Source organism: Bombus fervidus, chromosome 5, assembly GCF_041682495.2.
Source record: "Bombus fervidus isolate BK054 chromosome 5, iyBomFerv1, whole genome shotgun sequence".
NCBI classification, from domain to species: domain Eukaryota; kingdom Metazoa; phylum Arthropoda; class Insecta; order Hymenoptera; family Apidae; genus Bombus; species Bombus fervidus.
Genome location: NC_091521.1, coordinates 13604474 through 13631245, shown reverse-complemented (window position 1 = coordinate 13631245; position 26772 = coordinate 13604474). Strand labels below are relative to the sequence as shown.

At 41.4% G+C, this 26772-nt stretch overlaps 1 protein-coding gene across 7 annotated transcripts in view; it reads right to left on the bottom strand.

Annotated features, from left to right (window-relative positions):
* Window positions 1-26772, bottom strand: part of LOC139987845 (uncharacterized) — a 56602-nt gene extending 29830 nt beyond the window's left edge. For 2 of the 7 annotated variants that reach the window (XM_072004593.1, XM_072004598.1), the window contains exons 1-3: window positions 26600-26772; window positions 23958-25127; window positions 21792-22034 (exon numbers count right to left, since the gene is read on the bottom strand). In XM_072004593.1, the coding sequence (XP_071860694.1) occupies window positions 21792-22034; window positions 23958-24186 (472 nt within the window). In that variant the 5' untranslated portion in view covers window positions 24187-25127; window positions 26600-26772. The remainder of the gene's footprint in view (window positions 1-21791; window positions 22035-23957; window positions 25128-26599) is intronic. The other 5 variants (XM_072004596.1, XM_072004595.1, XM_072004594.1 and 2 more) reach the window with 5 other exon arrangements.

Below are 26772 nucleotides of genomic sequence, written 5' to 3'. Positions count from 1 at the left end.
ATCAGCGTCGAATATACAAGAAACGATGACGTCAGCTAAACGCAGGAAGGCGAGGCGGTGGATAAAGGGGTGGCGACCCATTTTTTCATTTTGAGACACAGTCTTAAAGAATACGGGAGGATTGTAAAATCTGCGGCCTCCGAACTTCTTTCTCCAGTTTCTTCGTTCTTTTTTTTTTTTTTTTTTTCTTCTATTTTCTGCAGTCAGAATTTCGATACGTTACAGCGGCTTTGGGCGAATTCGGATTCAGAGCAACGCTTTCCAAATGTACGAATCTTGGCGTGTGAGGTTTTCTACGCGTTTTATTCTCAATCGCGATTTGCATTCCTGTTGCTCTGGTTTTTACGGTACCGCGGTGGAACAGGGAATTGGATCCGTAACGAAGGAAACGAGGAGAAATATTTAATGGTACGGTCTTGTATTTTATTTTACAACCGTGTTGTGAGTATTTCGGATGATACAACATCCCTTGAGAAACACGAATTTGAACGATATTACGGAATACTTTTCAAGTAAAAAAATAATAATACTTAATTGGCCGCAAAGTTCACCTAAAGATAAAATTTGGCAACCGTTTCATAATATGATACATACACGCGATGATAACAAGCTTGAGTAATATTATTTTAGCAGAGCGTGAAAACGTAAAAAGCCAGGCGTTCATCTCCTAAAATTAACTAAAGAGTCAATGTACACAATTCACCATTTCATACATATGTCTTATATGTTAGACGCATAGATAAACGTTTATGCAGAACATATACATAGGCGAGACTTCGCATCCGAAATAACACGTTACTTGTAAACGGCTCGCGGCTGAGTGAAGAAAAGCCAGCGAAGCAGCGCGCGTATTTTACTCAGCTAGGCCATGTGGAAAACGATTGACGTCACGAAGAGTTGACGCTACCATTCGAGCCGTTATTCGACCCGTTACACCGCGAAGAAAAGAAAACTGTTTCTCCACCAAAGGGAACAGACTGAATGCCTCGAAAATTATCATCGATCCAATAAGCAGCCGACCTCGATGCTCGCGAGCCCAAAGCTTCCCATTCAAACGACGAACACGCGAATTCATTTATTTGCCGCCTTTCGAATCGATCTGGTCTGAAGCGAGGTAGGCACATTCCACTGCGCCGTGGAAATTCAATGTTTCGCAATGTCTGAAGTAAGAAGTAACATTGGATGGATGCGGAGAGAAACGCTGGATGGTTTTCACGAAACTATTTCCTGTGTTGAAGCACGAAGTAGTTGAATTTCCGCTTCGGTATGTGAGTTCGCTAAGATAGGCTGAAATATCAGCAACCTTCGTATCGTTCTATATGATTTTTATGGGGTTGCTGGAAAATGTACAACTATCCCTTCGGAAGGAAGTACTTCGTAGTATCCTGGGAACAGGATAAGCCAAATAAATTTCAGAGATTTCAAGTCGGTATTTATTCGCGGGAAATTACGAACCGATAATCGGTCGATAACGAGATTTTAGTCGAAAAAGGATCGATCGGCCAATGATGTTTGTCTTGTAAGTTCTAAACAGGAACGTACGATCCAATATTCCCGGTAATTTCGCTCGACAACATTTCAATAGATGTGGCCGATTTATTCCCGTGATATTTTCCCGGAATGCCATAGCTCGAAAATATTCACGATGAAATAAGAAACGGCGTGGTTCGCTCACGAGGCTAACCGACTCGCTTTTGTGCCGTGCGAACCAGCTTCGGCCAGGTCGTGAGTTATGATACGAAATAGCCCGTGAAACGACAAGTCGTAAACTTTTAATAACACGCTCCTGAACGAACGTCTCGTGTTTCCGTTTGTCTTGAGATCGTAGATAGTCCCCGCGACGTCGGGCTGCTAATTCCGGTTGTTACTTTCGCCGGAACATCGTCATTTTTTCGGACAAAGACTGATGATTTATATCAGAGCACTGCTTTTCTGTGGAAGGACGAAGAACTTCGAGATCTTTTAAGAACTTCGAAAATTTCTCAGAAAATTTCTTGCGATTTTAATTACAGAATCGTAGAATTAAATTACTAAATATTCCGTATTATCTTCTTCTCCTTCCTATTTCCTATCCTCATCCAGCTTATTTCAATTCTTCTTTTCCCTCTAATCACCAATTACGCTAAATGTTCCTTTCTTTTTTAAACAGACGAACGTAATCCTGCTTCGAGCATCGATATCGTCTGAATCGAATTACGTCAACTAATGCATGCGTTCCGCGACGATACGTCGTTGATAAGAACAAAAAATATTTCAAATACAGAGATTTCTTTTGTTTCGACGCGAATTAAGCGTATCGTTTGAATAACTTCCGCTGTTCCATCCTCCTTTTTCATTTCTTTTCGTTCTTAAAGCTCCTTTCTAGGGAGTAACGGGTAACTTAATTTACAGACGGATTCAACGAACGACGAGATATCGGGCTAAGAGGGAATAATTAAATGGAAAGCAGCTACTCGACGAATGGAAATACCTTTCAAGGAATGGGTATCACCGTTGGGGAGACGCGTACGCCCACTTGTCCCGCTACTCTTGATTACTCTTCGTTATCTTTGTACAGAGATCTGGAATCGAGGACTGACCCGTACTCAGACTCACTCTTCGAAACTCAGAAGGAAGTCGACGAACGGACCGCGAATATTTGTCGAGCGTTTCGCCTAACGTGTCGCTCTTCTAATGATCCCCGTTCTTCGTTTGTTCCGTGACAAAGCAGACGGCTGTTAATGATTCTTTTCACAGAAGAGGATATCTTCGAGGATTATTCCGTCTCAGGTAGAACTTTGAGAAAGAGCAAGATGGATATATCGAAGATATTTTGAGTTCGTTAACGACATTTGTTTCACAATCGACTTCTACGTCGAAATGCCATTTCTTATCGGTAATTTAGAATAAATAATAATAACGACATAATTCAAGAGAGCATATTAATAATTTAACGAGTGGTATTCACGAAACCGTAATTCAGCATGCGAGGGAGGAGAACTCGCATTGCAGCGACTGTATAGCCGAAGTTACGAGATAAGTACAGGTCTTTGTATACTAAATTACGTCTCGCTGTAACAGTCTCAAACCTACGGTTATTCACCACCGCAATTTTCTATAAAGAACATTCGTTGCAGCGCGGCACTTATTCTAGGCTGTCGCTTATGAATATGGTAACATAGGAAAGATGACGAATGCGACAAATTTACTCGTACTTTATCACTCGACGCTTTCAAATTTACATAGTTATACAGACACCTAATCTCTATCTAACTTAAACGTCTCTGTAAGCCGACTCTTTGGTAGGAATAGTCTTATCCACGCAATGTCTCTGTAAAGCAAATTTAGCAAGCACAATATTAAACTATCGAGCCGTAGCAGAGTCGATAAACATCTTCAGACGAGTTTCCACGTCGATGGAATAATTAAGGATTCATTAAGCTGGCCATTGTTCGAAGCACGTAGAGAGGAAGACGGCTCGAATTTTCAACGACACCCGTCAGCATCATCGACGCCATTGAAGAACGACACCACTTGAAACTGCGGGGACTTTAGCTGTTTGCTGCAAGCTGCTGAGTACGTAGTGCCCCTGAATGCGCGCGCGAGTGTGAACACGGCGCTCATTTCACCAACAGCATAGCCTTACGGAAATACCATGCTTGTGCTATAGAGAGTCGCGTGGAGAGAAGTTACGGGGCCGTATTACACGACGTAAAGCCTACCGCAAGTGCGGCAATTAGTCGTAGCTGCGAGCGTTTGAATTTCTCCGCCGATTTCTTTACCAACCTCGCTACGATTTCAACGCTCTTTGCGCAGTTCCTGCGGTCTACGTTTGCGGGTACGCGCCGAGGATCCGTTTCAAGATTAACGCATTTTCTCGCTCTTTCTTAATATTTATAATATTCGGTATATTTGGTATTCTATGTGGACGAATTCCGCGTGAAGTTCAAGGAAATTGTAATAAAAAAAAAAAAAAAAAAAAAAAAATTGGAAACGAATTATGTTAAAGCGAATTATGTTAAAGAGGAAACAGATAGTCGATGATGGAAGTTGTGTCTCTGTTTTATGCATTAGAATCCCAGTCACATAAGTACGGTATAAATTGAATTTGTAGAATTTGTAACTTCGTTTATGTTTTCAGATATAGTAAGGTCTTTGTGCAAGATTCGTATCATGGACGTTTCGTGAATCTTCGCTCGGTGGAAATTCTCAAAGCAATCGGAAGTTTACTGGGCGAGACGTGCAGCGTGCTCCGTTATAAATTAGCGTTTCCAGGTGGAAGCGAGCCGCAAGTTTCGCTGTGCAATAATTAAGCTCGACCAGTGTGCAACGAGAATTCGACGCGCGTTGCACGATCCGCTGAATCCATCGTATGTCCTTCCGCACAAGGCATTTCTGCCAGCTGGCCAAGTAACGGGATGTGACCAGCTGCGCCGTTTAGAAATTCGGTATCAACCGTGAAAACGTTTCAGCAATATCGGTGATTGAATATCAGCGACCGCTATTAATCCTTTACGATCCTATGCAGGCAAAGCCGGTGTTGATACGCGAAAATACGCGTAAAAAAAAGTAATCCAATGGATGCGCGTGTGTACAATAGGATACGATGATCCTAAAGTATATCTGCCATTTTTATTTACATTTCCTTGATTTGTTTACATTTTCAGGTTGTTTGCTTATATTTGCAATTTATTTATTTCTACGAAATTCGAAAATATTTAAAAAGGTATGGTACATTTCTAAAAATGAAAAAGCTAACCGAATGCAAATACCGTGGAGAGTAGCATCATTCAGGTGTCTTTTACTCGACACGGAAGCGTCGTTCTGAAGTTTCATTTTCTTAATCCCTAACGTTTTAAATAAAAAAATAAACGGAGCCCCGAAGGAGATGAAACTTAGAGTGTTTATTCCTTGGATAAAATTAGGGAACGGGAGAAGCGTTCGAGGAATTCCTACAACGCAATGATGTTCTCTGTTTCATGACAGAGATGACTGTAACCACAGTATACAAGAAGAAATAAAAAATTTGATTAAGCCTGTAAAAGTTTCCACGAGAAACACAAAAATTACTAAAAACTGTCGGGGATCCATATAACGGGAATAAAATAGGAAGCAAGGATACGAGCGCCATCCTGTAACCGTCTCCCGTGTTTATGGAAGCCGACGTAACTCCGATATTGTTACAACAATTGCTTTGTTTCTTGGTGTCGAAGAACACAGCATCGGGCTGTGAACAATACGATCGCAGAGATAATAGTAAAAACTCTTCGGTGATAAACCAACGAAACTCGTACAATCCATCGACCGCGTTTTAAACCAGTCATAAACTATTTGCGCTCACCTCGTTTCTTGCAGTTTTGGGGAATTGCAATTTTTCCCATGTACGCTTAAGACATCCTTGCTACATAAAACTGAAGGTTTTTCCTTCCTTTCGTTGCCACCTTCTTGCTAGTCTTTGCTATGGAAATTTTTCATTGGTACATGTCTGCCATCATGCATCTTCGTGCGCGTCCTTTTTCCTTCTCTTTCTATATTTTACTCGGAAATCCTTCCGTCAGCGCACCTGGTCCCCCTTTCTTGTTGCTTGGCAATCGATTTCTAACGTAATCCTTCTTATTTCGTTGTTTTTCACAATTTACTCTTTCGCAACTCGTCTTGTCGCTTACTTTTTTTCTGCCTCTTCATATCCCTTTCATAGGGAAATTACATCGTTCTCCAGAGAGAACCAATTATCCACGAACCAGCGTGTACAGTAGGTTTATGAAAGGGGAGCCTGAAAAAGTCACGCGTTACCCCATGGGATAATTAATTATCTATTACAAACGATCGATTAATTGTAGCCACGATCCCAGGCGTAATAAATATTCGGGTAGATAGATCCGGGAGATCGAAGGCAGTCGTTAATCACGATAAATCGAATTGTTGGATAGAAAGAGGCTCGGAGCGGCTGACCAGTGGCGGCTGGTTCCACTGCCCGCCGCAATAGTTTCGTTCGTCATTAAACATGATACACACTGCGAGAGATGGAAAATGTCACTGACAAATATCGTATGAGTTTGTTAATAACAGTTCCATAAATTACGCGCTGTGAATTATATAAAATTTACAGAAACAAAAATACATTTAACGTCGAAGAGTTTCACGAAAAAATATTTTTTGTACCACTGAATTACATTGTCCCCTGTTATTATCTTTGATATAGGATAAAATGTAAAATAACAAATAATCGTTAAATCGTGCCATCCTGAAAATCATATTGAACAGAATTCTTGAGAATTGCATCTATTTTTTTCATCATATGCGAATCTCTTTGTGTTACCAGATACGCGCTCTGCTTGCGAAAGGTATACTCCCTTGAGTCGCATAAAATGATAAGAAAGAAATTTCACGTGAAATGCGTGGAACGCGTGCGATCAGTTCGAACGTTGTATTTTTCAGCGTGCTGCACGGTAAATCATCGCGGGGCACCACCTGGCTTCTTAATGGGTCGCCGTATATTTCCCGGCAATAAGTGGTCAGCCCTTATCTGTGCTTGATGTACGACCAAAAAAGCTGTGTGCTTCAAATTGTTCGCGTTTTCCAAATAAGGAACAATATAAAGCAGCTTTGCACGCGAATAATTCATTTTCGTGGCTGTCTTGATCTCGAGTTCTCTTTCAATATTACAAATGCGATAGCAAAAATGTTGCTTGCAAAGTGAATTCAATTACAGAGGTTGAGATAAATGTTGGACTAGAAATCGAATTTTGTGTTCGGAGAAAATTCTATTTAAACATTTTTTCTCCATTAGAAATGTTTAAATAAAGCGATAACCTCAAAATATATTACACCGTAGTTTTAAACATCTTTACTACCACCTTCCAAAATTTCTGTTCAAGGAATACGTCGGAGTAACAAAGGAATTGACTCGACGACCGCGATACAATGATCCTGTCCAAAACAGAAATCGTGATGTTGCAGCAATACAAAATGAATTTTATCGATTAAAACAGATTCTATGGCTAATGTGGAAAATTACCGTTTCTGCCTGATAACTATTGGACAGAAATTGCACAAATGCTATTGTACCAATCGATGTATTGTTCAACGGGAAGTCGCAACGCAGATTCGATAGCAACGTTGCGAATTGTTCATAAGGTGAATCAACGAGATATGTTACGGTAATTTTCCCTGTGACAGAAGCCTTCCCTTGATCTCCGTGACTCGCTATTAATCAGCGTCGTAAATTTCACTGATATCGATGATAATCGATGAATTCCTTCTTGGTAATCTTCCGCTTGTTATGAAAGCGCAAAATTTGAAGTCGTTAGCCGGATTGGAGTAACGAATGGTTTTAATAAAATTGGACGCTGTTTCGGATAATGTGTGCGACTCTCTTTCGGGATATAACGTTCGCTCGTAATTCTTTTAATATTGGAGCGTCGGCGATCAATATCGGCCGGCAAAAATACTCCGTTTTCATAATAAACAAAAATGACAATATAAATTAAACGGGGAATTTTTAACTCAAATAAATTGAACATTAATAAATTTCAAGAAATTAGTAATGAACACCTCCAACTTCAGCTACGTCGTTACATTTACCAGTATCACGAATACACGAATCGCTCGTAATTTCTCCGAATAAATTCAAAGAGAAAAGGAGCGCGATTGCGCGTACCGTTCAAAGCGGTATTGCCGCGATTACAAGCTGCAAGCCGCAGATTCTTGCATTGTTCGAACCCATAGCGAACAACGCCAGGCCTCGGTTAGTTGGTCATTAAGCGAGCAGCCTTTCGATCTCCTTTGTTATCTGCCGTACAAATATCATCGAGCAGGAATATGTCCCGCGAAAGGGGTTAAACAAATGCCCCTGAAACTTCTGTAAGATTTTATCGAGCGAACGAGCGAACGAGCGACTGAGGGAGACGTGTACCCAGAAACTGGTTCAGGCTATGGAAGGCGAGACGGAGCAGCCAAGAGTTGGCGTACGACAAAGAGAAGAAACGAGAAACGGAGTGAACCAGAGCACGTGGAGAGAGCAGACTTCCGAAAGAGGGACAAAGAGAGGGCGCGCTGTTAGTAAAATAATAGGAACTTTATCTGGAAGTCTGCGAGTTCGCTCGGAAACAATTATATGGGGGGGGCCAGGCCAGAAGTAAGGTTACCGGGAAAGCAAGCGGAAGTGAAATAGGAGGGAAATAGTGGGCCAGAAGGTGGTACGAATGGAGAGAAACGCGGTCAAAGAAAGAGAGAGGGAAAGAAGGACGAGGAAAGAAAGGGGACAGATATTTATATTCATTAGAAAGTAAGAAGTCGGACTGGGGCGCAGTTACAGCCTGGAAATGCTTAATGGGGGTTTACACCCGCGGCGTTTTCCTACTGGGCGGCTATCTGCGCGAACTGACGAGTGTCCGTCCTCGTTTTGGATCAATTTCTAGTGTTTCCATAATTTTCCATCGTAGAGATTACTCGTTAGAACTACTTCAAGCGGTCCTTCGTAAACGACATTCTTATGTTACGTTTTGCGTTTAATACAACGTATGATGTCACGCTCTAAAAGAATTTATTTATTGATTTAAACAAATAACTTTACATTTACGGTCGAGTTGAGCGTTAATGCGGTTTATTTAAATCGGACATCAAATCAGTGTTTTACTTTCAAATTGTAAGCGGAGGTATCGGAGTTCTTTCGTTCATGAATCATCTCTCAGACCCTTCGATCCTCCGAAACGACCAGCAAGAAGTTGCGAAGTCCCTTGATCCGAAGTGGAAGTTTCGAGACATCTATTAGCGAGATTGAAAACTTCCGTTTCGTCGTCGTATATTACGATTTTCCTACGAGAGAAACTGAAGGTAAAAGAGAAACGTGGAGACCAGAGGTGGATGACGGCCAGCGAAAACGCGTGGCTAATGGCTTCCCGTAACCGTCAACTGGGCATCGATTAACATTCCCTGTTTTTTCTCCTCTGCTCTCATCACTTTTTCCAACTCCCTTCTAACCGGATTTCTCTTCACTTACATTTCGATGCTGCCGCACGGAATTTCAGCCAACAGAGGCTTACTCGTTCGAATTTGTTGTGTTCGCGTGCAAACGTTTTATTGGACGGGGGTTACGTCGGTTTCCGACTAAACTACATACGTGTATCGCTTGCCACGTGTACGCGCTACGGGGGATACACTAGTTAAATTGCCACTCTTCGTGAAAATTCGACAATGTCGTTTCAGAATTGATGTGTTCGATGAATATGTCGATAAGTCTGGCGGAAACTTAACGAAGACGTTGATTTCGTTTTTGTTCTGGTTATCCCCTCGTCGCTTTAAATTGTACTACGCAAATTTTACGAAACAAACGTTCTTTCAACAAAATTACTGTGGAGAAGCATACTCTCGTTCTTCGAATTAGAATTTAATCAGGCAGCAAGCAATGAATCAAAGTTAAGTCGCCACTTTGTTGCGCAAGTCTGAGCAAGAATAAATGACGATTTAGCTCCAGGGTTTCAAATAACTTTCTTGTTACGCAAATCTGCATTAGGCAAGTAATTTCAGATGCTCGTGAACTTGCAGCGATATTACGAATCAAGGAAAAGAGGAGCATAAAATCTAAGAACGCTACTCTATCTAAATGTAACTGAAAATACTGTCGAAAAAATGTTCTTTCTACTCTCGAAAGGGTTAACTTTCTCGTGAAATTCACAGCTTCTGTTTTTTCGCCAGGAAATTGAATCTCCCGTCTGAGAGCTTGTTTCAGCAAACTACGGTGGAAATTTTTTTCAAGTTTCAAGACCTAATGAGAAACCAGACACGGATTTTTTAATGGTTTGCTGCTCGATGTGCTGTATTATTATTGTAATTGTAAGCAGTCGAACATTTTTTTCCACATCATCCTTCCCTTTAGTCGAGGTTCTTGAGTATTTGTATCTATAATAATTCATAAAACGAGTCTTCCAAAAATGACAAACGATCCAAACAATTTTTCTACGAAATTTAATTTGTGTATAATAAAAAGGTAGCGAAACGGATAAATAATACGAAGAGAGTTGAGAATTTGGGCTCCTATTTCTGCAAATATAATGCACAGTTACTATGATCAACGAAACGAATTATGATCGTGAAAAAAAGAAACGATTCAAAGATTTTCAGACGAGAACGAGGTTACTCCTCGTGTCATTTACCTCGACAAACGATTTACGTTTCGAAGCCACGCCGATTTATCGATCCTCCGTCGACAATGATGCGATCCATACCGCCGTTTCCGGTAGCGTTCGCATGGAAAGCCACGTCGTTCGTCCCGAATAGATACCTCATGAATTTACAGCGGACTCCGAAACGACTCGATCGCTTCGCGAAACACCGCCTTACAACCAATCTTCGTTGAATTGCTGTGATTTGTAAACGATAAGGGATCCTTCCGAGGACGATACCTTCTGCCACCGACGAATTGTCTTATGGATGTTGCGGGCAAGAGTGATTCTTATCGAGGAAACGAATTTCGCGGTAGACGTTGTCTGCTTCCGATTTTAACATTGAGAATGAGACGACGAGATCATCTGGGATACGCGATTACGTGTATATTTGTGGATCTGAAGTGGCATTGTTTAATTTAGAAAAGGCGAAGAAGATTTCACGTCTATTTAAAAAGGCAAATGACTCGTTTGAGATGGCTCGAGGGTCTAAATTTCTCAAATATTTATGGAAATCGAAGAGTGGTAGAAATTAAATAGTTTAAACGTTTCGTGCGGGTGATCGGTGGTAATCGAACTGACGATAATTCACAGAATTAATTTACTCAATATTTGTAAAATTAAAGTTTTTAATTTACTCAATATTTTTGATATCAATGCTTTTAATTTACGCGATATCTTTAATATTGATATTTTAATATTCAGTATAATTTATATTATATGTAAAATAATTGCTATTGTAATTTAATATAATTTAATTAATATGTTTTCAATATTCGATGAAATTTTCTAGAAAATTCGTTATCGGTATCTCACATCCTATGGTCAAACGATTCTCAAGCAGTTAAAGGATGGACCGCTGAAACAAATAAGTTAATTACCTAATTAGAATTGTATAGAGACTGATATTTGCACGAAAATGTCGACGGCAGGCTCGATCGAACGTACAGAATTTATCTAACGGGAACCGCGACTGATTCCATTATGAACGTGTCCATCATGTGCAATTGCTTGTCCGATTTCCGATCAAGATAGAAGGGTAAGCAAACGTTGAAACGGCCGAATCAGTTCGAGTCTTGAAGGAATCAATAGACGGCCAACGGTCCCCGAGGCAATCGACGAGACACTAAACGTTCCTCGAATCCTCTTAAAAACTATTCCAATTGACCTGCGATTATTTCAGCGTGAATAACTGTCATCGCGAATCCATTGATTTCTATAGACGATCGTTTCACATACAACTTATCTAATTCCTTTTCGGGCAGATTATCATCGTCGTCTGTAGTCTGCCGTTTCCGGAAAAGATAAAAATTCAAATGAATTTCTCGAATGCGAGCTTTCGAGGAAGTAACGCCGGAGAAAGATCAATCAAAAGGAACAAAGGTTTAATCTGGCATTTAATGCGAAAATTAATCCTTGGCTGGACACGTAGGGCAAAATTATCAGGATGCTCACGTCCCAATTCCTTACGCGATCCTCAACGGCGGTATAATCGTGGGTAAACACGGTCAACCGAATGAACGGATATTCATAGTGGGCAGCGTTATCGGAGAGAGGTTTCTTCGACGCGGCCACGCTTCGAGACTTCCATAATGATGAACCGAAATCCGTGGCATGCACGACCGATATGTTACTGTTCGCCATCACGGCGTCTGTTAGCCCTTAGATAGGCTGTGAGCAGCAGTTGCACGCTCCAGCGCTGTTCCTCCATATTAAGTGGAGAACCCGGAACGAACAAAATTTCTGTTGCTCCTTCGTCGCGTCGCGTCGTGGCGATTTGTTTCGATAAAATCGTGGCACTGAAAGATACTTAAGATTATCAGATCTACGATTGAAATGGAGAACAATGTGAGAAATTGATAAATCGAATACGAGAATTCTATTTGCGTAGAAGCTCTTGTTTGGACTACTTGGATTTATCACACGAACCTTATCTTTCAGGCTAATTTTATATCAATCGTTGGTTAACCTTTCCTCTTTCCAAGCTGTAAATTACCCTATGGTTTGCTTTCTCGCATCCAGTAACTCTGGGCTCGAGGGTTACAAAGTGTTAAAACCATTAATTAATCAATTAGATAAAAGTAAAATGTCTACATTTCGCAATTTAATATACAGAAGAGAACACGTTAAAAAATTCAAGCTTTTCCTAATAACGTTTCATAGAGCCTCTTCCCATAGAATTTTCATGGTTCGTAAACACCGTCTACACCGGTCTATACCGCATAGTCTGCGTAGTTTAATTTAAAATAAAGTCGTTTTTGCACTTTACTACGAGTTGGTTCCTTCGAGAAGGGATTTTTACAATCGGTACATCGTTTATTATGCAAAACTCAGCAATTACTCGGACGTGATTTTCACAAGTACGAGCGTTAACAATGCCTCCTGTCCTTAGGCGGCACAGTTTGTTAAGTCGAACTTGAATAAATCACCGTTAATGGCCGTTCGACGGAATACGCGGCCGAGGTTAACACGACTTTTAATTTTCCAGTTTGTCTGCGATTCTTTAACGTAATTACGCGTTCCATTGGGAAAACCATTTGAGGTAATTACGTGGCTCACGTTCGCGAACACGACTGGATACCGTGATACATTACCAGCCCGATGCTTTTAATCGACTGTTTAATAATTCTACGTCTCGTGATTTCGCGATGACGATGCATGTTTTTAATATGAACGCAAATGAATCGCGTACACACCTAAGGCCGCGGCGTTACAATTCAATCTACGAAAACCACCGGGATTTTAATCAACGTGAAACATTTCTGATTAATGCGCCTCACGCTGCACCGTGGTGCACGATCCGTCGCGACCTTGAAAAACTATGTTGCTGACTCCATCTCGATTCGAATGAAAATGGAAAGAACAACAATAAGAAAACATACTAGTCAAAGAAGAACGGGTTCAGTTTCGAATGATTTAATTAAATGTTTCGTGTCGTAACACCGACAGTAGAGAATCCCAGCTGTGTATATCTATCGCTTTTGTGAATCCACTGCAACTGTGACTCCAATCGCCTCAAAACAACGAATTACCTGTTTATTCATGAGCGAAATATACGGTGTTTCGTTGATGATTCGCGAACCCATTACCAGGGATCAAAGACAATGAAACGAAGCTGATATCGTGATATCCCTTGGCAAGAGGCACCATGATAGTATGGAAAACAATTTGGATACATGCACCACGCATAATGATGTAACTGATTACACGACGAGGCAGGATAGGTGAAAACCGGCCACTGTATATAGTGCCCGTTAATCTCGATGGACTGCACCAGCCAGAGCATGGACACGCTTGTTTACCGAGTAACGATTAACTACAGAGATAGGGAATGCAAATAGCCGCGAATCCCGGCGGGCGTTTGGTTTCACCGGCTGGCCCGTGGATGTCGTCGGGTTCGTCGTGTGTTCCATCCTCCAAGACGCCTGCGATGGGAACTCTCGACGGTACTCTGGGAAATTACTATTACCGGTTAATGAGCTGCACCGGCTAACGTGCAATTTAGTTAACGAGCGTTTTAAAGAAACCTGATTCTTCCAGCCAAAGTTGCGTTGCTCCGTCTATTCCACATAAACATCATGTACAATATATGCTTGACTTTTACAACAATTTTTAATCAAGCCCTACGGAAGTATCTGGATGCGCGTATAGCAGCGAAAGTAACTCCGCTTTATATTCCAACGCTTGAGAGAAAGTTATCCGAAGCAATAAAAAAATTCTGTAGTCTATCCACAGGGTGGACGACATCGAAATTACAGAAACGCGTGGTCGAGGACAAAAGTTTTGGCTCGCAAGAAGCAACAATGACAAGAGATGGGGAAGGGCGGGTAGAGTATTGTCAGCCAGCGAGAGAAACGCGGCTGGAGCGCGTCGTTTATTTTAAGTTCTTTCAAACTCTCCGGCGCACTCGCCGGGAAAGGAAGAAGGCGTCAGTGGCGAAGAAACGGAGGGGCGTAGAGGTTCGTTGCACGAGAGACGGAGTGCGGAGGTGGTGGTACAAAGGAAGAGAAAAAGGGGGAAAGGAAAGAAAGGTCAGCCACCGGGCGAGAGAGCAGAGGTATCGTGCTGGAAATAGAGCAAAGAAAGAGCGGAAGAAGGAAGGGAGATCGGCTCTGCTCTTCGAACCATTAGACAAATTTTATATATAGCGGCTGGAAAGCTCATTCCTTTTTTCTGCGCATCGTTACCGACTATTGGTCTAGCTATCCCATCGTAATAATCGATCGTTTTAAGCTTCTCCACAGCTTCTTATCGAGCCCGACGAAATGTACAGTCCTTGAACTCGAGAATTTCTCAAATTTCGATGCATCCCTTCGTCCAAACTTCCACGTCACGGAATTTTCAAAATATTTTTACTTTCCTGACTTTTTCTGTCCCACTATGTTCGGCCCCCATAGTTTCGTACAGACAACACGAAGCCTGAAGATAACAGCTTTTTCCTCGAAGAGTCGAAATTCACGACACGTATGCGCGCCAAAAATGGCCGCCTGTAAATACGAGCGCGTTACTCGCGTGGGTGAAACAGCGTGTTGTAACAAGGAAGGACGTCGTAACGAAAACAACTTTCACGGCACGAACCATTAGACTTTTAAGGGACGCGTGCAGGCATCTTGCGACGCCCGACGACGCGACGAGACGCACGGCTTCCTCGCTTAACAAAGCCAATTTCCGGCCCGATCCCATAACGCCACTAACGGGACCAACTTCATGGCGATCTGAAATTCTTCGTGAACACTGCTCCCTGTGTAATTCTTTCTTTATTCTCTGACATCGTGTTACTGTGAACGCAGCATACTGACAAGTAGAACGAGGCCGTTCTTGATCAACTAGGCAAACGATGACGATATAATAGAGTTTCGTTTGTTCTCGAAATCGATAGCATTTTTCTTTTTAACGTTCTAACTTCTATTTTATCGTGGAAGATTTATAATCGTATGCCTATACAAACAGTTTATAAATAATACGTTCACAGGTAGCGAATTATTTATTTATTATTCACAGGCATCTTTTAATACAGCGTGTGGCTTCTCTATCCCCAATAAAGTAAAATATTACGTGAATTTATTTATGCTCAAAGATGATGAACGATTGCATTATAGAAGCATGCGAATATTATTGGTCGAGCGCTTTATCTACCGCGGCAAGTTTCATTTTGTCCGGATCGGCGTGATATATGAACGTCTGTCCTACTGTGGATTTTCAATTCCCGCTTGAACAGCCTCAGGTTTTTGATCTATTTGAACAGGATCTACTCTATCTCTTCTTGAGACGAATCGTTGAAAGACATTGCGAAAATTTTCAAGCACGTTGGATAGGTATGTTACGACGTATCGCCACAGCACGAAATAAAACTGTTCGACAAACATACTTTTCCATCGGTTTTATTCCGTTGTCTCGCGAATCTAAGTACGTTCAAGGCGATTTCTAAAAGAACGTATGCCGATAAAACGTTTTATTTACTTAGTTTCTACGAAGAAGATAGGCGCGTTAACGTACTACAAAGGAAGAGTAACGGAAGCGTGGTATCGGAAAGAACATCTGAAATCGGAGAATTCGAATTAATTTAATCGGACGGAAAATACAGTCAGACTGTGGCTAGTTCGCATGTAGAAACTTATCTTGCCATTTGAACGAGGGCAAACGGAAGCTTTGAATTTCCACGAGATTTCCTCTTTCAGGCTCGCGATTTTGTCAAACAGAACGAACGACTCGTTCGAAACGTTTTCAGCGTGATGGACATGCAACACCATGAAAGATCTCTCTGGTCCCTTGTAAATTTAATATTGACGTTCCGTTGCACGCTGAAAATCACGTTGGAAATCCCCGTGCATAGGGAATAAACGGAGGTGGCTGGAAAATAGGGGTTGGTAGATGCTTGAACGGCCACTATTCTCCTCTTCTGTCGTTCGACCCTCTTCCAAACCCCCAACCCCGCGTCGACGTCGCGACTGCAGATATGACAAACGCACGTGGGCCCTGAAACCCATATGCACTGATAACGACGTTATCGGCCCGACATGGAGCACACCATGTTATTCGCGATACGAGAACGCGCACCGACGCAACCTGGTAAAACGCCATCCATTATCCACACAGACTGATTTACTATTAATTAGTTAGTATCGACGGCGACAAGACAGACGTGAAATTTCATTCGTAACGACGCGTCGCGAGGTGGCGTCCCTTTTTCGAAGCAAGCTACATTAATCAGTAAATGTTACTGATTTCATATGGATGGTCAATTAGCCGCGAAGTATGAGGCGAAACAGACATTATCAAAGAGGGATGGAAGTATCCCATAATTCATTGACACTTTGAAATATCTTCAAATTTCTTTAGCTACTGACTGAACACGGTTTCACCGTTAAACAAGAAGATAGACATTTCTTAAATAACAAGGATTAGCATTTATGGATGATGAAAATCCTGGCAAACAGGTTAGTCAAAGAAATGCTAGTTTTAGTACAGCGTAAGTAATAACCGAAAATACAAAAAAAAAAAAAAAAAAAAAAAGGAAAGAGGAGAAGTCTCGGAGAAGAAGAAGACAGAAAGAGTGCGCGTTTCAGCAAGTTCTTTTGGTGTCGGATTAAGCGCCATACAAAAGAAATTGAACTTTTTTTTGTGTGCTAGAAGCTCGCGGGGACGAAGCTGCACAAAAGCTTCGAGACAGCCGAGTGCTACTCGAGCACACGTTTCCCTCTCGGATCATCCTCGACCTCAAAACTCCGATACATCCGCGGACAAACGATCGTCCTAGGTGCTCTGATTAATACTTATGGTAGACTTAAACATTTGCTTTAGATTACTGTATAATTGACAACCTAAGAATGATACTAATAAAGAATCGACTTTTTCAGCATTCAGATTCGCGTGTTAATATAGTAAAAAGGAAATGAGATTCCTAGGACACGATTAATCTATCGAAAAGGCAATGGGCACGATTTCCAAGCGTATGAAAGGATCAAAGTACATGTGGAGTAGCAAGGAAACGAAATTTGTCAGAGCATTGGCGACGCCTTAAAGTCCCCGACTCCGATTACGAGATTACGGGACTCCGATACTCCGACGCCGGACAAAGGGGATCAGCGAGCGGCAAGGATTAAGGCCAACGAAGAAATTGAATTTGTCGGAAATCCGTAAACGTGAAGGGAATCGACCGGATCGACGTGTTTCCGGCCGCGCACCTGACACTATTCTTCGAAACTCCTACGGTCAGCCTCGGCCTCTTTTTCGTGAGGTGTTAAGGAACGAAATCGTATCAGCAAGGAATGGAGAACTGTGCTTCTTTATCCGAGGATATTTCCGCTACGATGTCCATTCTAAAAGCTTCGTGACGTAGTATGTTGAAAATCGAACGGTTATGATAGAAACCATAGTGCATCGAGTGCACAATACGTGCTCTCACCTACGAAGCACAGTTTTATCATCTTTAAAGGTTACTGAAACGTGATGAGTTTCTATAAACGGCGATGGAGTTCAGATGTAATCGTAAGAACGCGCAAAAGGGGAAATAATGCTGCATTATTTTTCAGGCCTATGAGCTTCAGAGGAAAGGTATTTGACAAAACGCACGAATTCCATCGCTTGACAAACAAACGTAGAAAGAAAGGCAGCCACGGCCACTAATTCCCGTTGACGTGATATCGAATCGAACGAGATTTTTGCTATTCCAAAAGCGTGATCTCTACGTCGCAGCGTTTGGCGGAGGATAATGCGTTTCCATATTCAAAGGAAACTCCGAACACTGTTTCCGGAGAGGGTAGAGGGCGAATATGTGGCTTGCGGATGAAGTCCGCGTTATTCGCCGGTCGGAACGAAGTTACTCGTAAAAATTAGTGTCTTTCGTTGCTGGTTAAAGCGAAAACGTGAGCAGTGGAAAAGAGTGACGAGAATCGTGTACGAAATTCACGTGGAAAAACCTGCTGCCAGCGTCATACGAACTGCTGCCTCGAAATGGTCGCGAGTCATTATATCGATGAAGTGAAATAGAGGATGGAGAAAAAAAAGGAGACATGTCGACTATACAACCTGTATGGCCAAACGTGATTCGCGTGGTTCGTTTAGTTTCTGAAATGCTACCAGGTCCTGATGTAGTAGGAAAATTTGGTTAGACATTTATTTTTTGATCCTACGGTTTTTATCGGCCAGAGCCCCGATTTCTTTTTTCAAGCTTTCTGTACGAAATTTCATTGCGACGAGAATTTCCAGAAATTCTACTAAAAATTTCTATCGTACCATCCACATCTAACGATCCTTTCTTTCGATCTTTTGAAAGGTCGGACATTCGAAGGAAAACCTATGACATATTACCGTTTCTTTTTCCTATGGGTGGCATCATGGACCTTAACAACAAGGTTAATCACCCTAGGAAGGAAGTAGGATATATATAAGCGTCAAGTGATCCGAGTAGAGACTTTTTTGAAAGAGACGTTTGATTGAAAAAGCGCTACCCTTGTACACTCTACACGATTCTAGATGAATCATCTTGCGTATGAAAGCCAGAATAGAGACTGTAACATGTTGGTAACACGAGGAAATCGTGGAATAGCAGTAGCAGCAGGCCACCGACACTGGTGTCGGTTTTCATTTTAAAGGTGCTGTGTGTCGCTGTAAATTTCATCCACCAGGCTAAAATTTATTTGACCGAACCCCGCGGATCGGGCATTAATGAATTTCCCGATATTTTCAAGGGCCGTGGGGTGCCTATCGTCGAGACGCGAGTCCGCTCTTTCAGAGCTGCTTTCTCTACCATCCTTCCCACTCCAGCGTCGGTTCCAGTATTTAAGAGGGCGTATATATCTTCCCGAGAACAGCCCCTCTAACCCATGGCCGGACGGTTCCAATTTATTTGCAACGGCGGCGCATCTTTCATCGGCCTTTTCGTATTTTCTCGAACGGATCCGCAAGTTCTTCGTTGTTTTACTTCTTTCGCGAAACCATCGAGATACGGCAAGAGAGAAATTGAAATTGGAAATGATTTTCAATGGAACACTTCTCAAGTATTATCGAATACTAGAAAATCTAATCGTACTCGTGAAATTACCAAACTGTTGAAGGACTTCTTTTGTAAACTATGATCGTGCTTCACGATCCAGGTGGAAACAAATATGGAGAAGGATGATTTCCAAGTCAAATTCGGGGCTCTTTAAAATCACGAGAAATCCGATCCCGCGTTCATTAGCCCCTGGCTGCGACAGATAACGGGTATAATTTATGATCCCTTATTACGAAACTACGGCATCCCAACGAACGAACCTTTCTCCCGGAACGGTTGATAAACATGTTTGGCTCTGGTTGAAAATTACTTAGCCGCAGACTTCAAACAACTTCCCTTTCAATTCGTTCATTATTCCACAGGTTAATTTATTTCCAGCCAATCAGGAAGATGTATCTTCCTCATCTATTTGCATAGATCCTCCACAATCTTCCACGTAATCTTCCTTGGCATTCTCAACGTGGAGAAGATTGGAGAATTTTTAAAAAGAGGGAAGATACTTAAATTCACCAATATAATCTCACGATAACCACATTATCTTTATTCGACTCTCATCAGGGGGAGAAGCTCAGTGCAAACGGACAATAATATTTGCACGTCGACGCAAAACACACCTTGCCTTAGTTCATTTTTACGCTTATCTATGAAACGAACAGACTGAATTTAGAGAGAAAGGGTCTGAAACACCGCAGTGATGCTGAGGAGGAACAAGAGGGAGAGTATCTCTAGTAATCCCCGAGGGAATAATCGGTGCCGTACTCCGCGTTTTTCTCCCCTTAATTAACGGCTCGTCGCAAACGCGAGAGATTACTTTTAATTAGCTTTTCGAACAGGCTAAGTACGGGGAACGGATGAATTCGCCGAACGCGCATCAACGTGTTCTACGCAATTATACGTCAGTCGTTTTTTATGATTACTTTTCGTTTTGGATTCATTCATCGATCTCGATTAAACGAATTCATCGTTCTCTGTATCAAGGACTCCATTTTCGTTTGAATACTAATTCCACGCTAAACCCGTGCTTTATGGTCTTTATTTTCAGCAACAGAAAATTAGGAATAGATTCGTAAAAATTCACGTCATGGAAGAAAATGAAAAAAAGAAACATTATCATTGTACCTTTCTAAGGAAATTTTCCTCTTGCTTCTCTTTTTTTTTGATTTTGCAAACACATTCTACTTTTATCTTCGCTAACAATCAAATCGGAATTCTTCTCGTGCAAAGCTTTTCGGTATGTTGCACCAACAATGTGTCCTCTGGCGCGTATCCATGATACTACGGCAAAGGACATTCAACTTTAAGAAAACAGGAAATCCAATATGAAGTTCAAAGCGGAACGACTGGCAGCTACTTCCTTTATCGTAAATTTTAATATCGCACTTGTAACGGAATTCGAGCTCGTAGAAAATTGAATGTTACTTCTTATTTTATCGAAAGAAGACAGTTTACGATCGATTCTAAAAGAACGGTTGTTACATTCGATAGTAGGTACGTATATAATGTATAATAGAGATAGGGCAATTTTGCAAAATATTTCGATGTTCCACGTGCGTTCGATTCGTTCCGGCGAAAACAACGCATCCATTTGATGCATCTGCTGCGCCTCTGAATGCGACAAAATTGTCGACAAAAGGTATCGTCTGAATGCGCGTGTTTCGTGTAACCAGTCCACTGGACAATACCGGAAACTATGGTCAGTCCAGTGGAAACGTTGTATGGTAGCGGCTTTTTTTTCTTTTTTAATAAACCGAAAAATGTGTATCCACCGCAATTAAGATCCATAACCATTTTTATAAAAAAAAAAAGACGTAGAAATTGGAAGAATTCGAGCTTCGATGAACTTTGAATATCTAGAAATTTCGGGAATATTCGATAACGAAGGTTGATATGGTATTTCAAATATGCCAAAGCATATTTATGGCCGTGCTGGACTAGTTTTACAACGCAGTAAAAGCTGCTTTGAAACCCAATTTTGAAGAATCAGTGAAAAGATATTTGATTTTATTACTTTTCCCTCAAAAGTTGCTGGAAGATGATAAAATCGTAACGATTCCTTTATCTCGCTACGAGATATCGGACGTTTTTCGCAAATTTACTGTTCGGTGAGGTTAATTGCCAGAGGTAAATTAGACCTGATTAAAGAAAACAGGATGTGAGTAGATTCGGAATCTCGCCGCGTAGAGAGTTAAACATGGACTCGAAATTAGGGTAGCCCGAAAGTAGATGAAACGCGGCTAAAAGTACCCTGTTCTCTAATTGTCTTTTAGGTAAAGACTTTCTCTACACAGAACACTCCGCCCCTCTTATTTTCTTGGCAAAGCGTCAAGAATAAAGCGGCTCGGATCACTGTTTACCGTCACGAAATTTCTCCCTTTTTTACACTGTAGATATCCATGCAGTTCACAGTATTATCGGTCACGAATCTTCCTTTAGCGTCGTCTAACAGCCATAACGGAGGATCATAAACCGCGGTAAAGCGAAAAATATACTATTCGACGTCGTAAATCCTAAGCTGATCCGCAAAATTGACGTCGTAATATTTGATTAATCGTAGAGAGTGAAGAAATTTTGTTGACTTCTTTGTTATCGTTGCTTTCCAATCGTGGAAAAAATAATTTTTTAAATAATAAAATAATTCATTTCAGTTCACTTACCTTCGGGTTGATGGGGTGTGTAGATGTTTAGGTAAAGGCAGTCCTCGCTTTGGTTCGTTAGGTGCGGCAGTAGCTTCTTTAGGTACTCGTATCTAACCGGTTTCACCTCGTCTCGCAGGTTTGGCAGCGTTTGAGGGCACACAGGTGCAAAGTCTTGAAATTGTCTTGAACCACGCCATGGTTCCGGTGATCTTGGAGGAGAAAATCTCAAGGATTCGACTGGTGGTTCTGCATATGGCACTCCTGAAACATTAAGTTGCTTATGATTAGTGTAAGAAGCGTAACTTGTTTCGAGTGACTAATATCGAGTTTTACATATTTGAGGAGTGGAAGTTCTTTCGTTTCGGATCGAGTTAGATATAAATTATTCCTCGAAGATCAATTTGAATAAAAAATTCGATAACTTAAATGAAAAAGTTCAAATCCCAAAACTCAAATTGAGGAGTTTAAATTAGAAAGTTTTACTTAGGGAGTACGAAATAGTAGGTCGAAACATACGTGGGAATTCTTATTGTTAGACAAAAGAGTAATGTAATAGCTGATCTCTAGGACGAATCATCGCCACGCGATAATCAGCGTAAAGTTTTATTACGCCGTGAGTAGATCGATTAAATTGATCCCGTTCGTCCGTCGGTCGATGTTAACACGCTCCAGCCTGGCAGTAAGGATCACGGCTGATCCATTTTACCCTATTTCCGTGTAAATTGGATTGCCAGGCCACTGGCTTTACCGCATAAAATATTAAATCGCTCAGCTGAGCAAGTACAAATCGAAAAGTCTGATTGCAAACATCTCGGATTTAAAACCTGTGATCACAACGATTGAAGATTTTTTGCATTTAACCTAGCAACCGGAATAAAATTTGTTTGAAACTAAAAGTAATTAAAATTCTTTTCGCAGGTATTTTTATTCATGCGGAATTAGTCCACATTTGCATTTACCTAGTCCATATGCATTCGCGCATTCCTTTGTGCTAACACGATACTGTTTACATAAAGATAATGTCGTTCGACAAACTTCGTTTCGAACGTTTCAGACACATTTCACTATGTCTAAATTTATCGTAGTCTCAGAAGGCATACAGACCTCGTTTTGTTAATAGGTTCTAAAGAACTGAAATGCGCTTCCTCTACTACTTATTTGACATTCCTCATCCCAATTTGAAGACTCTGGAGACTGTAACCTGTCCTTAATTTATCCTACACTCCCTCAGTGCCATTCCATGCTCAAACGGAACCGTTTGCACACGCGGGAACGCTCAAGAATCGAGTAGCCGATGCCAAGGAATGTCAGAGGATCTCGGGGAACTCAAGAAGGTACAAACCCTGCTCGATTCTGCTTTGCCAGCTAATGTGCACGCGTGCACGAGACCAAGAACCATAGACGAGGAGCGCTTATTCCCGGAATAGCCTGCGCGCTTCTCGTTTTCAAACCTTTGAGATATCGGGATCCTCGCAGCACGAATACATCGCAACTAATATTGCAGAGAGCTAGAGAGAAAGAGGGAGAGAGAGAGAGGAAGAGAAAGAGAAAGAGAAAGAGAGAGAGAGAGAGAGAGAGAGAAATGAGGAGCTGATGCAGCTGTGAACAAACTTTCACCCTCTGGCTAAAGTTCGCCGTATCAGCAGCCGGAAACTGAAATCGCGCCGGTCTCTGTGTTATCGTTACCCGTCGTCTGGCAGGCTTCGATCCGTCACACGATTGGTCTCAAAACTTTGAGATTTCCTATATGCTACGTTAAACGATGATTGTATACGAATTCCAACAATCGAGATTGACCCTTTACCGCATGCGAGCTACCTCTCTTAGTTCATTTTTCCGAATTTTTAAGTTCCCGTGATTTATGGAGAAATTTCGGTATTAATTAGAAACAGGTGAGTGAGAATTATGTGTTATTTTAGATTTTGCGATGACCAATACTGTTACAGCGTTACGCGATATGTGTTATTAACATGCCGTGTAATACACCAGTATTTCTCATCCTTGTTTCCAACATGCATAAAGGAAATATAGTTAATTATTGCTGCTGTTTGGTAATAAATATCGTTAACTGGAACATGACATATGTTTAATTTATGTCTTTAAACGAAATTAATTTACTGAGTACATTGTATAACCGACGATGTATTTGTATGCACGAAAATTATTTTCAGCTATAAATCTCACCCCGAAAAACATCGACGGGCTGCAGATCGTAGGTGGTCCTCGGCTGCACCACGATTCCACGTAAGCGGCCCTGCTTAACGCGCACCTCTCTCGTCCGTTCCGGAAGATCAGGAAGTCTAGAGTAGCCGTATTGCGGTATAGTGTCGTAAAAACTGCGATGTTCCGTGAGAATCTGAGTACAGGCCAGCAACACGAGTCCCAACAGCTCCAGTCGCAACATTCTCGACATTTGTTCGATCGGTGGACAGCCGGAAACCGTAGCAATGAATTTTCGCCGGTCCACCTTCAGGCTCGGCTGCCTTTCGACCGAGTCACGCAGCTCGGAACTGGTTCTCGGAGTAAAAATAATTTTTCAACGTTTCAGCAACTTCCGCTCTTGCACCGGATGCGAGGGGAGACTCCCGGTTGGTTGTCGACTTCTCTAGGACTCGAATATTCACGTTGCTTTCGAAAGGATGCGAAATCAGCTGCGTTTTGATATGTACGTTGTATATGTACGTTGACCGCTCTTGATCGTTATTTCATATTTTCACTAATATTTAAACTCTGTGCTTCCAACGAAATTGTTTTTAATAACACAGAATTAATTACGGTTCACTTAATCAAGAAAAATACTTTGGTGTTGGTGTTAAATTACAACACGTGCAATACAGCGAAAGGCACGGATCATGTACAGAACTTTTACTCGATATGAAGGTTTCTTGGCTTAAAATTCTACACCATTGTACTCGTACGATGAATATCCTGAAGAGACGAGGTAAAATAGAACTCAAACTCTTCGCTTTTATAGCTCGTGACGACTTTCCCTTTGGACCGCTACAACTTCAAATATATTTGACAGGCTATGAAACAGACGCGGTATCGGTTTCGTCGACTACGTCGCACTGTCTGACGGCGATTATAAGGCAAGAAAAGGTTCGCTCCACACTGTCCTCCAGTGGGATATTCTTGGGTCGAACGAGGGTGAACGCACGTACGTGATAAGATAGAAAGAGAGAGTTGGAGAGCGCTCTATTTTCGCTTCAAATAGAACGATTCTGCTGTTGGTAAACTTTGCACACGTTCGCGCCAGAACTCGCAATTCCCTGCAGTTTCTTTCAAAAATCTTCTTCTACGGATAACTTACGGAGCTGTCGTTTTAAACTAAATGTCCTTTTGAAACGATAGTTTCTCAAACAGAAATTGTAGCATTTGTGGATTCAAATAATAGGCGTAATAGTGAAATGCAGAAATAAAGCTGTATTCGCGATTATATTAATGTTACTCTGCTACAATCCGTACAAGATTCCTTTTTGAACACTCTATGCATTTCTCGGTTATATTGCTCTATGAAATGTTTACAGGCACAAATCTTTACGGCGCACGTATTCAATTGCGCTCTGCGAATCGGTAGTATAAATATTTATTCGATCTCTAATCAGTAAACGCGTATCATTCATAACCGTATCGCTTAGCAGATTCATCGCAACACCGGCGTGCATTCAGTAATACGCAAAAGGTTCGTAGTTATTCCACGGGTATATGAAAAGTTATTTAAAACTATGAAAGAGACGTCTTAAATGCAGTTGGAGGTTGTTACTAATTGTACGTACTGAGCAGTACATTTTTATCCTCGAAACAGAACGTTGCTTTTATTAGCAACAATTAATGCAAAAAATTAATTACAGGAAAGTGAGGAAGAACAGTGATGCAGGGGAAGGAGTGGAAGCGCAGCTTGGGAAAGGTTTCAATTTACCCCATTCATCGGACTCACAAAGCTGTCGAAACAGCGCGAATGATTTCCACGGTGCGAAAATCATTTGGTGAAATTTACGAGAAAAAACGCGGCACGTGCACGCAGCAAACCGGATTACGCGGCGTGAAATAAAACCGAGGGCAGCTTTAACGCCCACTTAAAAGCGGCGGATAGCGCGCGCGCGCGCGTTAAATTATGAATACCCGTAATTTGCATCGTGGTTGATTGTCGACTGAGTAACGCGACCCTTCTTTCTTCTTTTCATCCTCTTTCTTTGTCATTTTAGTTTTCCTTATTTTATTTCTTAATTGAACCACTAGCTTTCAGACCTTCGTGACGTGTTTTCCTAATATTTGAACTTGAATTCGCATGAAAGTTTTCCTCTGACGAAATAGCGTGGTACTAGCGTGCCGATTAGAGAAATATAGTCAGCAGACGAATCTGAACTATTTTTCGATTTTTAAATTGATTTTTAAGAGTTTAGAATTTAGGATGAATTTATGATAAGAAAATATACTAGGGATTTCACGTTTGATGTTTGTAGAATGATTAAAGGTGCTTAAGAGAAAGCAAACGTTGCTTTCGTCGAGGATGTTGAACTTTTGGCTGCCCTTGCGTGCCTCGAGCAATGTGGATATTCTTGGACCACGCTGTACCCAACCACAGCCTTTCGGCGTTGCCTGAGTAATGGGACGAGGCGGGGAATCGTGTTGATCCACGTAAATTGCGTCGTTAAACGTTTATAATAATTTTTTACGTAAAGTTATACCGGTAGACCATAAATTCTTGATGAAGGAAGTAAAAAAGCTTAATAACCGCCATTGCGTTCACTCATGTTTCGACCTTAAAATTATAAAATGTATATCCTACAAAGCACTTAATTTAAATAACTACGATCACTATTTACCTAAGCTATAAAAAAATATCGAACGAGCACTTGAGATAACGATACACTTTCAGAGGAAATAGATTTCTTTTTCTTGGTAATTTGTTCTCCTCTAATTGTCACCCGGAAACATCAAGCCATACGTTGCGACGTAGATTTTGCGTGTACGCGTGGTCGATTTTGCCTCGATGGAA